Source organism: Salmo salar, chromosome 22, assembly GCF_965601325.2.
Source record: "Salmo salar chromosome 22, fSalSal1, whole genome shotgun sequence".
Taxonomy (NCBI): domain Eukaryota; kingdom Metazoa; phylum Chordata; class Actinopteri; order Salmoniformes; family Salmonidae; genus Salmo; species Salmo salar.
Window position 1 is genome coordinate 43,254,597 of NC_138312.1, and position 13,001 is coordinate 43,267,597.

At 45.3% G+C, this 13,001-nt stretch overlaps 1 protein-coding gene across 1 annotated transcript in view; it reads right to left on the bottom strand.

The window, feature by feature from the left end:
* Nucleotides 1-461: 461 nt before the first annotated feature.
* LOC106583479 (dihydropyridine-sensitive L-type skeletal muscle calcium channel subunit alpha-1) overlaps nt 462-13,001 on the bottom strand; it is a 52,819-nt gene continuing 40,279 nt past the window's right edge. Inside the window, exons 23-42 of the mRNA XM_014167709.3 lie at nt 9,430-9,576; nt 9,099-9,300; nt 8,856-9,014; nt 8,333-8,443; nt 8,053-8,136; nt 6,773-6,820; nt 6,106-6,258; nt 5,911-5,976; nt 5,627-5,718; nt 5,248-5,407; nt 4,983-5,110; nt 4,756-4,852; nt 4,541-4,643; nt 4,230-4,331; nt 4,001-4,131; nt 3,692-3,817; nt 3,457-3,534; nt 2,686-2,831; nt 2,383-2,578; nt 462-2,251 (exon numbers count right to left, since the gene is read on the bottom strand). Coding sequence (XP_014023184.1) covers nt 2,024-2,251; nt 2,383-2,578; nt 2,686-2,831; nt 3,457-3,534; nt 3,692-3,817; nt 4,001-4,131; nt 4,230-4,331; nt 4,541-4,643; nt 4,756-4,852; nt 4,983-5,110; nt 5,248-5,407; nt 5,627-5,718; nt 5,911-5,976; nt 6,106-6,258; nt 6,773-6,820; nt 8,053-8,136; nt 8,333-8,443; nt 8,856-9,014; nt 9,099-9,300; nt 9,430-9,576 — 2,557 coding nt within the window. The 3' untranslated portion in view covers nt 462-2,023. The remainder of the gene's footprint in view (nt 2,252-2,382; nt 2,579-2,685; nt 2,832-3,456; nt 3,535-3,691; nt 3,818-4,000; nt 4,132-4,229; nt 4,332-4,540; nt 4,644-4,755; nt 4,853-4,982; nt 5,111-5,247; nt 5,408-5,626; nt 5,719-5,910; nt 5,977-6,105; nt 6,259-6,772; nt 6,821-8,052; nt 8,137-8,332; nt 8,444-8,855; nt 9,015-9,098; nt 9,301-9,429; nt 9,577-13,001) is intronic.

The window sequence follows — 13,001 nt, forward strand, 5'->3', positions numbered from 1 at the left end:
GGCCGGGGTAGGCCATCATTGTAAATAAGAATTTGTTCTTAACTGACTTGCCTAGTTAAATAAATAAATAAAATGTTAAATGTCTGGAGCTTAAGTGCCCGCATCACGGACTGCATACATAATAACCGAAATACAGAGCGGTATTATAAAATACCATATAAACATTCAGATACAGTTGCAGACATATTATATTACCAAAACATAAGCTATACTCGGCGGAGAAGAGACAATGACTAACCACTTACAAGAATGTCTAGTGTTGACCGCTGTTCTTTATACCCAGTCTGTCACAAACAGAACGATGGACCTGCCTTGCTCAGGGACACGTCATCAGATTTTTCACCTTGTCTTCTAGCGACCGTTCGGTTAAGGCCCAACGCTCTAGTCTAAACCCGATGCTACCTCCCGCTCATGTGACCCAACCATAAAAACCTCCAATAATTTGACTGGGAAAATGTAAGTATTCTCACTTTATAAAATCTTTTTTATTGGGATGATATAGTTCAGACTTTAGAGAAACAATATTGAAACAGATCTCAGAAACAGAGAGAAAGCAATAAAATGTCTCAAATAACGTTATCAAAATGACCATGACAAAATGTCTGAAAAAAAGTTAATGTGCAGTAGTACATACTCTAGATGAATGCAAAACACCTCTGTTTAAAAATCTCAGTGGAAACAACTGATTTTATTATTCAAAACCTTTTGGGATTCACGTTTTTACTTTGCCTTCTATTTGGCCTTCATCACATTACAGCTATTTTATTTAGCCTTTATTAAACCAAATAACAGTGGCATGCCACTGTCTCTCAAAATACAACCTGATCTCTTTTACACGGAAAAAAGAATGAATAATCAAAAAGGACATTTTCACAAAAGAGGCTGTAGGTTTCAACCAAAAGGCTTACATCAAAAAGAAAATGAACGATAGTGTTGAAAATAGAATAATAGACAAAATGGCATCATCAGAGATGACCTTTCACCCCCGGTATACTACACCATAAGTTGTCCATATCTGACCCTTACACACTGCCTTCTAATCACAAATATACGATTCCAACCACTGTACCTAAACTTACCATTCATCTTCCTCTTTAACCACATCCTCTTATCTACACTTTGTTGCATTCTACTGTAGCATGGCCAGCTAGTGGCAACCCTACACCAGAAGTATTTTCTCTCATGTTACACTACAGGGTCATCCATCCTGTCTATACTAGAGATGATGTACATGTTTCAGATATAGGATATTTAAAGGCCAGAAAATATCTAGGTATTGTGAAAATATGTTGATGTGTGGAGACCTGGGCAGAATCTGTGTATCTTGAACATGCACGTTAGCTTTCTCCATATAGCCTACAGAGATTGTCCTTATATGGACAGTGTAGACATGATCCAGCCCAGAAACATCCTGGTCCAGCCATGTCTTGCCTTGTCATCATGACAGAACTCAGAGAATTCCCCCTGAAAGGCAACATCCTGACCCTCCAAGAATACTTAGATACCACACCCTTCCCTTCCTCCGTCAGCTAGTCACTGACACAACCATGTTCAACACCTACCCAGCTACCCAGCTATCGGTGGATCAGTGATTACTTCAAGGATGGGAGGGAACAGAGAAGGACACTAGTTTTCAAACAGGGCCAACCTTTAATGCCAGCAAAAATTCCTCAAGTTGAGACTCAAGAACATGTTAGTCGGGACAACGTGACGTTGGCCTGAAGTCTACATAAGTCCGAACAGTAGTCTGCACTGTGAAGAAAATAAACATGGTAAAGAAAGTCTGCTCTCTAGCAGGAAGAGTATTTCCTCTTTAAATGAACCAAGAGAGAAATCATCCGGTCTGAATTACACCACAACAATGAAGTCACAGGTGCCATAAAGCCTGCTTAACCAATCAGATGATATCACTCGCTATAAAGGCACCCAAAAAGGACTGTTCTATTTGTAGAATGTGACATTTAATGCCTCAGCACGTGAAGTCAATCCATGACATGCTGCGTTGCGAGACAGGCCTATTGGCCTAAACAAGATCGATGGGTTTTGTTAATTTGTTGGCCTTTCTCTGTGATCTGCGAGGGGGCCTGATTGGAGGTGTGGTGACCCTCCCTCTGCGACCATTCATAAGCTCAGTGGCGGAACTCTCCATGTCCACCGGGTCAAAGTTCAAAGCTTCGGCCATTTCCTGTTTCGTCACCGACACAAAACGAGGGTCCCTGGCCAAGCTCTCCAACCCCCCATTTATCAGGACCTGGTAGAGGTGAAAGACATGAGAAGAGATAGAGGACAGAGAGAGGGGATGACTAAGTATCTGACGTCAAAATATAAAATATGTATTTATGGAATAATGGAATATATTATATGCCTGGTCTCTCCAGTCACCTCCTGTATGAGTGTGTCGAAGGTGGTGTCTGGGGCCTGGGTCTGGGCCTGCTGGGGGCTAGGGGTCTCTCTGGGAGTCTCATGGTCCTGGCTGGGTCCAGGTACTGTCTGCAGCTGCCAGTCTGTGGTGTCTCGGGGACTTCTGCTGGTTGAGATAGTATAGACCTGCACCCTGTCATCGGTCTCATAGGGAAAACTACAGAAGGACTAAGAGTCAGTCAGATTGTTATTACTGCTTTATTACTGTGTAATTTGACCTCTCAAGTAAGGAAAACAAACACACAAACGTGCACACGGAGTCACCTCTCCCTGGCGTTGCTGTTGACATTGTTGTTGTTGGTTTTGTTAGGCATTGTGGGGAAGAAGTCCTCGTTTGCATGGTAGGCAGGTGAGCTGGTTGCCTCCCCCTCGTCTGACTTGCTCATTTGCAGCGGCCGCTGGCTGGTCACCTACACAGAGACACAGACGGCTGAGTTATCGCCACGGGGACAGACGGCTGAGTTACCGTCACGGGGACAGACGGCTGAGTTACCGTCACGGGGACAGACGGCTGAGTTACCGTCACGGGGACAGACGGCTGAGTTACCGCCACGGGGACAGACGGCTGAGTTACCACCACGGGGACAGACGGCTGAGTTACCGCCACGGGGACAGACGGCTGAGTTACCGCCACGGGGACAGACGGCTGAGTTACCGCCACGGGGACAGACGGCTGAGTTATCGCCACGGGGACAGACGGCTGAGTTACCGCCACGGGGACAGACGGCTGAGTTACCGCCACGGGGACAGACGGCTGAGTTACCGCCACGGGGACAGACGGCTGAGTTACCGCCACGGGGACAGACGGCTGAGTTACCGCCACGGGGACAGACGGCTGAGTTACCGCCACGGGGACAGACGGCTGAGTTACCGCCACGGGGACAGATGGCTGAGTTACCGCCACGGGGACAGGAGATTTTCCTGACTATGTGATGTGAAAAAACTCAAGGTCCATACAGTACTATGTAAAGCACTTTGAGTCTGAAGAAGGTTACGTACTAGAGGTGATAGCACTGAAATGATTGAAATGATTACCTGTGTAGCGTTAGGGTTATGGGTTCCTTCCTCCATGGTGAAGGAATCAACATGGTTCCCAAACAGACCGCCCGCCCGCTGACCACAGGAACACACAGAGAGGTACAACATTCAGAGACAGGAGTTTTATTCTTTCTTCTCACTCTGAACTTTTCCTCCCTCCTCTCGTTCCGCAGCCTCCCTGTCTCCCGGTCTCTCCCGGTCTCCCCCATCTTCCCTCTCTCTCTCCTCTCACCCTGAAGATGCTTTCCTCCGCTGCATCCTCCATGGCTCTGTCCATCTCCTCCTCGTTCATCAGGTCTCCCGAGATGGCTCTCTGCAACTCTGGAGCCACCTCCTCCTCAATGCTCCTCAGACCCGCCTGGGGTGGAGGGAGAGACAGAAAGAGAGGGTTAGAGAGACAGAGAGGAAAGGAGGGGTTAGAGAAAGAATGAGATTGTGAGGGGATGAAAATGAAGAGTTGTTAGATCGTGTACAGGATTATTACATGAAACATCAATAACATCACTACAGGTTTCCCATTGTGAGGTTGCTGTGGGCTCACCTGTATCTCGTTGGAGGCGTTCTTCTTGGTGGGGCGGAAGCCATAATACTCTTCCTGTCTCTTCTTCAACTTCCTGAAGTAGTCCTGGATCAGGAAGGTGGCATAGAACTTCCCCACGGTCACCTCATCATCTGACACACACACACCAATCAAACATGCCAGCAAATTAGAATGGGCAACTTGTTTTGGACCGTAAAGTTGAGGATTACAATAGAATGTTTAAACTCACCTCCGATTGGTGGGATGACCTGGTCCAGCAGCTTCATACTGGTGCGTTTCCAGATCTTCTTGATGATGGCCCTCAATTCCTCATTGGCCTGCTCAAAGTTACCTGACCAATGAGATAACGACAGTAAGGTGGGAATATAGATACTTAATGTTCAATTGGCCCAAATACCAGTAAAAATACAGTACTCTGTAATTGACTGCCCCCCCCACACACACACACACACACACACACACACACACACACACACACACACACACACACACACACACACACACACACACACACACACACACACACACACACACACACACCTTCAGTCTTAATCTTCAGTGCGGTCCTGACCAGTGCGAACAGCGTAGCATTAAAGGTGACCGTTCCATCGCTGTTGAGTGGCATGTTCATGGACACCAGTCTCTGCAGTCAGAATAAATAAAGATATCATCAAAAAATATGTTTGCTGCATTAATAGACAAGTCAGATGAACACACAAAATAAATAAACAGATCCCTTCCTTTCAGTTTCTCACCTTGCAGGCCACTCTATGGGGACAGAACTTTCCAAAGCCCAGAGGAGGCTGGATCCTACGCAGCAGAGTCACCACGTCCAGGTGCTTAATACGCCCCCTGCAGGACAGGAAGGGAAACAACAGCTAACAGCAGTAATACATTGAGAGGATAGAAAAACTCATTGAAAAGACGGATCATATATTTTTCTAAGAAGGGGTTATAAAAAGAAACAGAAAAACAGACTTACGTGGCCTCTGGGTCGTACTCTGCCCAGATCTTCTTAAACTCGTCCAGGTGATGAGGGCCTAGGATGGACCAATCACGGGTCAGGTAGTCAAAGTTGTCCATGATGACCGCCACAAACAGGTTGATGATCTGTGGAGGACAGCAGAATCATGTGTGTGTGACTGTGTGACTGTGTGTGCGCGCATGCAAATGTGTGTGTGTATATGTGTGTACGCATGTATGTTTGTTAATGTATGTGTGTGTATGCATGTTTGTGCGTCATTTACCAGGAAGGCACAGAGCATGTAGAAGCTCATGAAGTAGATGATAGCGAAGCTGGCTCCACAGGTCATCTCCTCTCCAGGCAGGTAGTCTGACTTAGGGTCACACCTCTTCCCATACAGACATGCCAACATCACTTCCTGCCACGCCTCACCTGTCGCACACCTGGAGGGAGAGAGGGAGAGAGAGAAAGAGGGAGGAAGAGGGAGAGAGGGGAGTGGGGCAGAGAGATAGATTACAACTTGTTTTCAGCCTTTTTGTGTTGTCAATGTAATTACTGAGTGTAAGGATCTCTTGCTATACAAGTCTGCTGTGTAAAGTGACCGCAAAGTCAATGAAAGATAATGGAAACTGACTGAATGACTGATAAATCAGATCACCCACCTGAAGAGCAGCAGCACAGCATGGGGGAATGTCTGGAAGTTGTTGTTCCTGTTGATGTGAGTCCCGTCTATCAGCGCTATCTTCCCAAATATCTGCAGGAGTCATTCACACAACTCATCAGAGAGTGCGGGTGTGTGTGTGTGTGTGTGTGTGTGTGTGTGTGTGTGTGTGTGTGTGTGTGTGTGTGTGTGTGTGTGTGTGTGTGTGTGTGTGTGTGTGTGTGTGTGTGTGTGTGTGTGTGTGTGTGTGTGTGTGTGTGTGTGGTGCGTGTGTGTGTGCAGTACCTGCATCCCAACAACAGCGTAGATGAAGAATAGCATGAGGATGAGCAGGGCGACATAAGGCAGAGCCTGCAACACAGCAACCAATCACGTTGTCAGACTCACGCACACTGACCAATCAAAACCTGGGAATTTTGAACAACAACCTTTTCATGAATCTCACAGAATGGAAGGCACAGAATTGGAATGAACTTTGACCTGGAAGGACTTGATGAAGGTCCACAGAAGATTCCGGATCCCCTCAGAACGGTTCAGCAGTTTAACCAGACGCATCACACGGAACAGTCTGAAGAAGGTGATTGACACACGGGCATTTTCCGACGCCGCTATGGCTTGCATTGGGTTCACCTCCTGAAAGCACAAATGAAATAAACAGTCACTGAAAATGCTGCTAGTTTTGGCTTCAGCTCTAACTAAAATTGAAGATGTTGTTACTCTAATTAGCACAGTTTTAGTTCAATAGGGGCAACATGTCAGCAAAACCCAGCAGTCTGTAAGGACACAGGTCTCACCTCTCACAGGGTATCTGAGCAGTCATGTACTGTAGGAGACGTGTTAGTGTCAGAAGGAGCCAAGCAATGGGTGCATTTTCTCCAGAGAATTATAGGAGCGTATCATGTTGAAGTGGTTCCTAAGATTGTAAAAACACCTTAAGGGTCAGCATGCTGTAAATACAGACATTCAAGGAAAACATGGATGATCAGGCAAAGAACTTGCAATGCTCACACAATGTGTCGTGCAACGTTTCCTCCTATGTTTTATACAGTGTTCACGCAATGTCTCGTACAATTAGCATTCCATGCTCATGCAATGTTTCATGTGATTTCATGCAATGTTCTTGCAGTGTCTACGGGCGAATAATTACAGCGCAGCCGTGGAGACAGTACAGTCCTCCAGAGGAGGCCAGGGCTGCCTGTGAGGGGGAAAGACAGAGACACAGCAAGTGAAGTCAGACAGGAAGCAACATCATCAGACACAGGTGGTGGAACAGGAAGTGGCGAAGGGAGCGGAGTCAGCCATGGAGGTATGCATGGAGCAAAGTTGGAAAAGAAAATGTAGGATGACAGACTGCAGTATGGAGGGAGAGGGAGGGAGAGAAGGCATGTGATCACAAAAAACAACCAAGGACAACGTTGTAATAAATGAGGGGTGAAGAGGTGAAAATGGTTGATGAGGTCTCTGAAGGTTTACTGTAATGGCAACCTGAGCTCTCTTTTCATTTCAAAAAATGACCTTTACTTTTCTGAAGCAAGATAGTGTGAAACGCTGCATTAAATCTACAACCTGATGCCTAACCTGTTGGCTCAGTCCCTTGTACAGGAATCCCAGTAAAAACTACAGAAGGATGTCACTCTCTTACTTACTAGCAGAAGTGATGGAGATCACTGAACCTATGGTGGTGGGAGGTGAAACAAGAAGACAGTGGTTGTTTTCTGCCCTTAACAACTGATTTGGAATCAGCCCTCTCTTAAGTAAAGGTTTACTAAAAATACAAACAAAGAAATCCCAGGTTTAAACAGTGACACCAATGAGGGAAATGACCAGGTCTGGGACCAGGTGTTATGTTAGGGGCATAAAGTAACCAAACAGACAGGTTGTGGGTTGGCTTTCAAGGCGTGGAAGGTGGGTGAGGTAAGCTGCAGCCAGGTGCTGCAGGGCTTCGGGGGGCAACACAGTGACTAGGGTCGGGTTTTCAAGACTACAATTGGTGCGGGGGGGGGGGGGGGGTCATGACGAATACTGACCACATCCTCAGTGCTATTGTTGGGGCCAAGTGCTGACAGGGGAGCCTGGCCTGTATGTCTCTAAGTGGATGGATGGGTGGGTGGATGGGTGGATGGGTGGATGGGTGGATGGGTGGGGTGTCAGACAGGGGTGTAAACACAGTCCAGACAGTCAGATGACAGGACAGAGCTTTTATTGTGAAATATCTGTAGCTGTTCCCCAACTTGACTATCTGCTTCTTATAAACAATAACCGAAACCAATGGGAGAAAAAATGAAAATGCGAGGACAAAAATGTCCAGTGGGTCTGCCTGAGCTGTTATATGAACCTTTTAGGAACAGTGGGAACTGTGTATTATAGTACATATCATGGACAATACCTACATATTTCTGCTTAACATTACGCAATGACAATACTCACATCGACCTCACTCAGGATGACGTCAACAACGCTGCCGATGACGATGACAAAGTCAAAGACGTTCCATGGGTCCCCAAAGTAACCCTAGGGAGAGGGAAGGACATTGGTCTCTTCATCTACACACACTCCAGCTCTGAGGGTTGTGCACAATGAAGAGGTATGAAGTAACTGTTCTACATAACCACTGTCCTATTATTCTGGAATCATTCTGATCTTACGTTGAGTTGCACTGCATCGTGGGTAATGTAGTGCATACAGGACATCTCTATGGACAACTGACCTTAGCTTTGTAGGCCATGAGTTTCAGGACCATCTCCACAGTGAAGAGCACAGTGAAGATCACGTTCAGCATGTCAGACAGGTCGGTCACATGGGTTGACTGGTTACAGTGCTGTGGGAGAAGAGAGATGGAGAGAAGAAGGAAAAGAGAAATGGAAGATATTTATTTTATTTTATTTGACATTTTCAATGATGAAATCTCTTGAGATGCGCATCTCATTTCAAGTGTCCAAATAAAAAATACATGTAAAAAACTCCTTGATATGAAGAAGGGATACTTCCAGTAGGAATCTCTGGCAGGAGCATTACATTACATTGTAGTAGGAATCTCTGGCAGGAGCATTACATTACATTATAGTAGGAATCTCTGGCAGGAGCATTACATTACATTGTAGTAGGAATCTCTGGCAGGAGCATTACATTACATTATAGTAGGAATCTCTGGCAGGAGCATTACATTACATTCTCGTAGGAATCTCTGGCAGGAGCATTACATTGATGTGATGCAGGAGAAGTACTTTTACCTGCATCCCCAGACACATGGTGTTCAGCATGATGAGCAGGAACATCAGGTACTCAAAGTAGCAGGAGGTGACGATGTACCACACGTTGTACTGGTACTGGTTCTTAGGAATGTAGCAGCGCAGCGGCCGGGCTTTCAGGGCGTACTCGACACACGCACGCTGTCAGAGGGAGGACAGCACACACAGGAGTTACACACTGCTGTCGGAAAGAGGGTGTTAAAACAACAAACATAACATACACACCTGGTTCTTGTCCAGCTCACAGTTCTTGTACTCCTGCTCTCCTTGCTCCTGAAATGTAACGATGACGAAGCCGACGAAGATGTTCATCATGAAGAAGGCGATGAGGATGAGGTAGATGATGAAGAAGATGGAGATGGCAACTCGGTTGTTGAAGATGGGACCAACATCCTCCATGTTAGAGTCTATGGCCTTGTACAGCAGTCTGCACACATACACACAAAGGCATGTTAGCAAGTGTGAAATACATACACCTTCATGTGTTCCATAGTACTGTATTAGGCATGCCATGATGTACAGTAAACAAACTCCCAAGCTTGTATGTGAGTCTCACTTTGGCCAGCCCTCAAAGGTGGAGACAGTGAAGAGAGCCAGCATGCCCTCAAGGATGTTGTCAAAGTTGAGCTCTGAGTTGATCCACTCTCTCTTATGGATCGTCATTGGATGGATGGCACCTTCCTGGTACCTAATGTAGTTACCCCTGGAGAGAGAGAGAGAGAGAGAGAGAGAGAGAGAGAGAGAGAGAGAGAGAGAGAGAGAGAGAGAGAGAGAGAGCGAGGAGAGAGAGAGAGAGAGAGAGAGAGCAATAGAGATTAATCAGTGAAAGAGAGGGCGTGGGAGAGGTGAGAGAGTGTGGCAGAGAGAAAGAAAACAGAACAAATGTAATGACCCATTCTGTACCGTCATGTAATGATCCCATTCTGTACCGTCATGTAATACCCCATTCTGTACCGTCATGTAATGATCCATTCTGTACCGTCATGTAATACCCCATTCTGTACCGTCATGTAATGATCCATTCTGTACCGTCATGTAATGATCCATTCTGTACCGTCATGTAATGATCCATTCTGTACCGTCATGTAATGTCCCATTCTGTACCGTCATTAATTCCAATTCTGTACCGTCATGTAATGAACCATTCTGTACCGTCCTGTAATACCCCATTCTGTACCGTCATTAATACCCATTCTGTACCGTCATGTAATGATCCATTCTGTACCGTCATGTAATGTCCCATTCTGTACCGTCATGTAATGAACCATTCTGTACCGTCATGTAACGATCCATTCTGTACCGTCATGTAATGTCCCATTCTGTACCGTCATGTAATGACCCATTCTGTACCGTCATGTAATGAACCATTCTGTACCGTCATGTAATGAACCATTCTGTACCGTCATGTAATTCCAATTCTGGACCGTCATGTAATGATCCATTCTGTACCGTCATGTAATGTCCCATTCTGTACCGTCATGTAATTGCCCATTCTGTACCGTCATGTAATGATCCATTCTGTACCGTCATGTAATGACCCATTCTGTACCGTCATGTAATGACCCATTCTGTACCGTCATGTAATGACCCATTCTGTACCGTCATGTAATGATCCATTCTGTACCGTCATGTAATGACCCATTCTGTACCGTCATGTAATGACCCATTCTGTACCGTCATGTAATGACCCATTCTGTAGCGTCATGTAATGACTCATTCTGTACCGTCATGTAATCCCAATTCTGGACCGTCATGTAATGATCCATTCTGTACCGTCATGTAATGACCCATTCTGTACCGTCATGTAATGTCCCATTCTGTACCGTCATGTAATGTCCCATTCTGTACCGTCATGTAATGATCCATTCTGTACCGTCATGTAATGACCCATTCTGTACCGTCATGTAATGATCCATTCTGTACCGTCATGTAATACCCCATTCTGTACCGTCATGTAATGTCCCATTCTGTACCGTCATGTAATGATCCATTCTGTACCGTCATGTAATGATCCATTCTGTACCGTCATGTAATGACCCATTCTGTACCGTCATGTAATGATCCATTCTGTACCGTCATGTAATGATCCATTCTGTACCGTCATGTAATGACCCATTCTGTACCGTCATGTAATGACCCATTCTGTACCGTCATGTAATGAACCATTCTGTACCGTCATGTAATGAACCATTCTGTACCGTCATGTAATTCCAATTCTGGACCGTCATGTAATGATCCATTCTGTACCGTCATGTAATGTCCCATTCTGTACCGTCATGTAATGCCCATTCTGTACCGTCATGTAATGATCCATTCTGTACCGTCATGTAATGACCCATTCTGTACCGTCATGTAATGACCCATTCTGTACCGTCATGTAATGACCCATTCTGTACCGTCATGTAATGATCCATTCTGTACCGTCATGTAATGACCCATTCTGTACCGTCATGTAATGACCCATTCTGTACCGTCATGTAATGACCCATTCTGTAGCGTCATGTAATGACTCATTCTGTACCGTCATGTAATCCCAATTCTGGACCGTCATGTAATGATCCATTCTGTACCGTCATGTAATGACCCATTCTGTACCGTCATGTAATGACCCATTCTGTACCGTCATGTAATGACTCATTCTGTACCGTCATGTAATGTCCCATTCTGTACCGTCATGTAATGTCCCATTCTGTACCGTCATGTAATGATCCATTCTGTACCGTCATGTAATGGGCCATTCTGTACCGTCATGTAATGTCCCATTCTGTACCGTCATGTAATGTCCCATTCTGTACCGTCATTAATGCCAATTCTGTACCGTCATGTAATGGCCCATTCTGTACCGTCATGTAATGTCCCATTCTGTACCGTCATGTAATGACTCATTCTGTACCGTCATGTAATGGCCCATTCTGTACCGTCATGTAATGTCCCATTCTGTACCGTCATGTAATGATCCATTCTGTACCGTCATGTAATGTCCCATTCTGTACCGTCATGTAATGTCCCATTCTGTACCGTCATGTAATGATCCATTCTGTACCGTCATGTAAGACCCATTCTGTACCGTCATGTAATGATCCATTCTGTACCGTCATGTAATGTCCCATTCTGTACCGTCATGTAATGTCCCATTCTGTACCGTCATGTAATGACTCATTCTGTACGGTCATGTAATGTCCCATTCTGTACCGTCATGTAATGACCCATTCTGTACCGTCATGTAATGACTCATTCTGTACCGTCATGTAATGTCCCATTCTGTACCGTCATGTAATTTCCCATTCTGTACCGTCATGTAATGTCCCATTCTGTACCGTCATGTAATGACCCATTCTGTACCGTCATGTAATGACCCATTCTGTACCGTCATGTAATGATCCATTCTGTACCGTCATGTAATGATCCATTCTGTACCGTCATGTAATGATCCATTCTGTACCGTCATGTAATGACTCATTCTGTACCGTCATGTAATGATCCATTCTGTACCGTCATGTAATGATCCATTCTGTACCGTCATGTAATGACTCATTCTGTACCGTCAGGTAATGTCCCATTCTGTACCGTCATGTAATGATCCATTCTGTACCGTCATGTAATGGCCCATTCTGTACCGTCATGTAATGACCCATTCTGTACCGTCATGTAATAATCCATTCTGTACCGTCATGTAATGATCCATTCTGTACCGTCATGTAATGACTCATTCTGTACCGTCATGTAATGGCCCATTCTGTACCGTCATGTAATGATCCATTCTGTACCGTCATGTAATGACTCATTCTGTACCGTCAGGTAATGTCCCATTCTGTACCGTCATGTAATGATCCATTCTGTACCGTCATGTAATGATCCATTCTGTACCGTCATGTAATGACTCATTCTGTACCGTCATGTAATGTCCCATTCTGTACCGTCATGTAATGTCCCATTCTGTATTGTCATGTAATGATCCATTCTGGACCGTCATGTAATGTCCCATTCTGTACCGTCAATAATTCCAATTCTGTACCGTCATGTAATGGCCCATTCTGTACCGTCATGTAATGAACCATTCTGTACCGTCATGTAATGATCCATTCTGTACCGTCATTAATGCCAATTCTGTACCGTCATGTAATGATC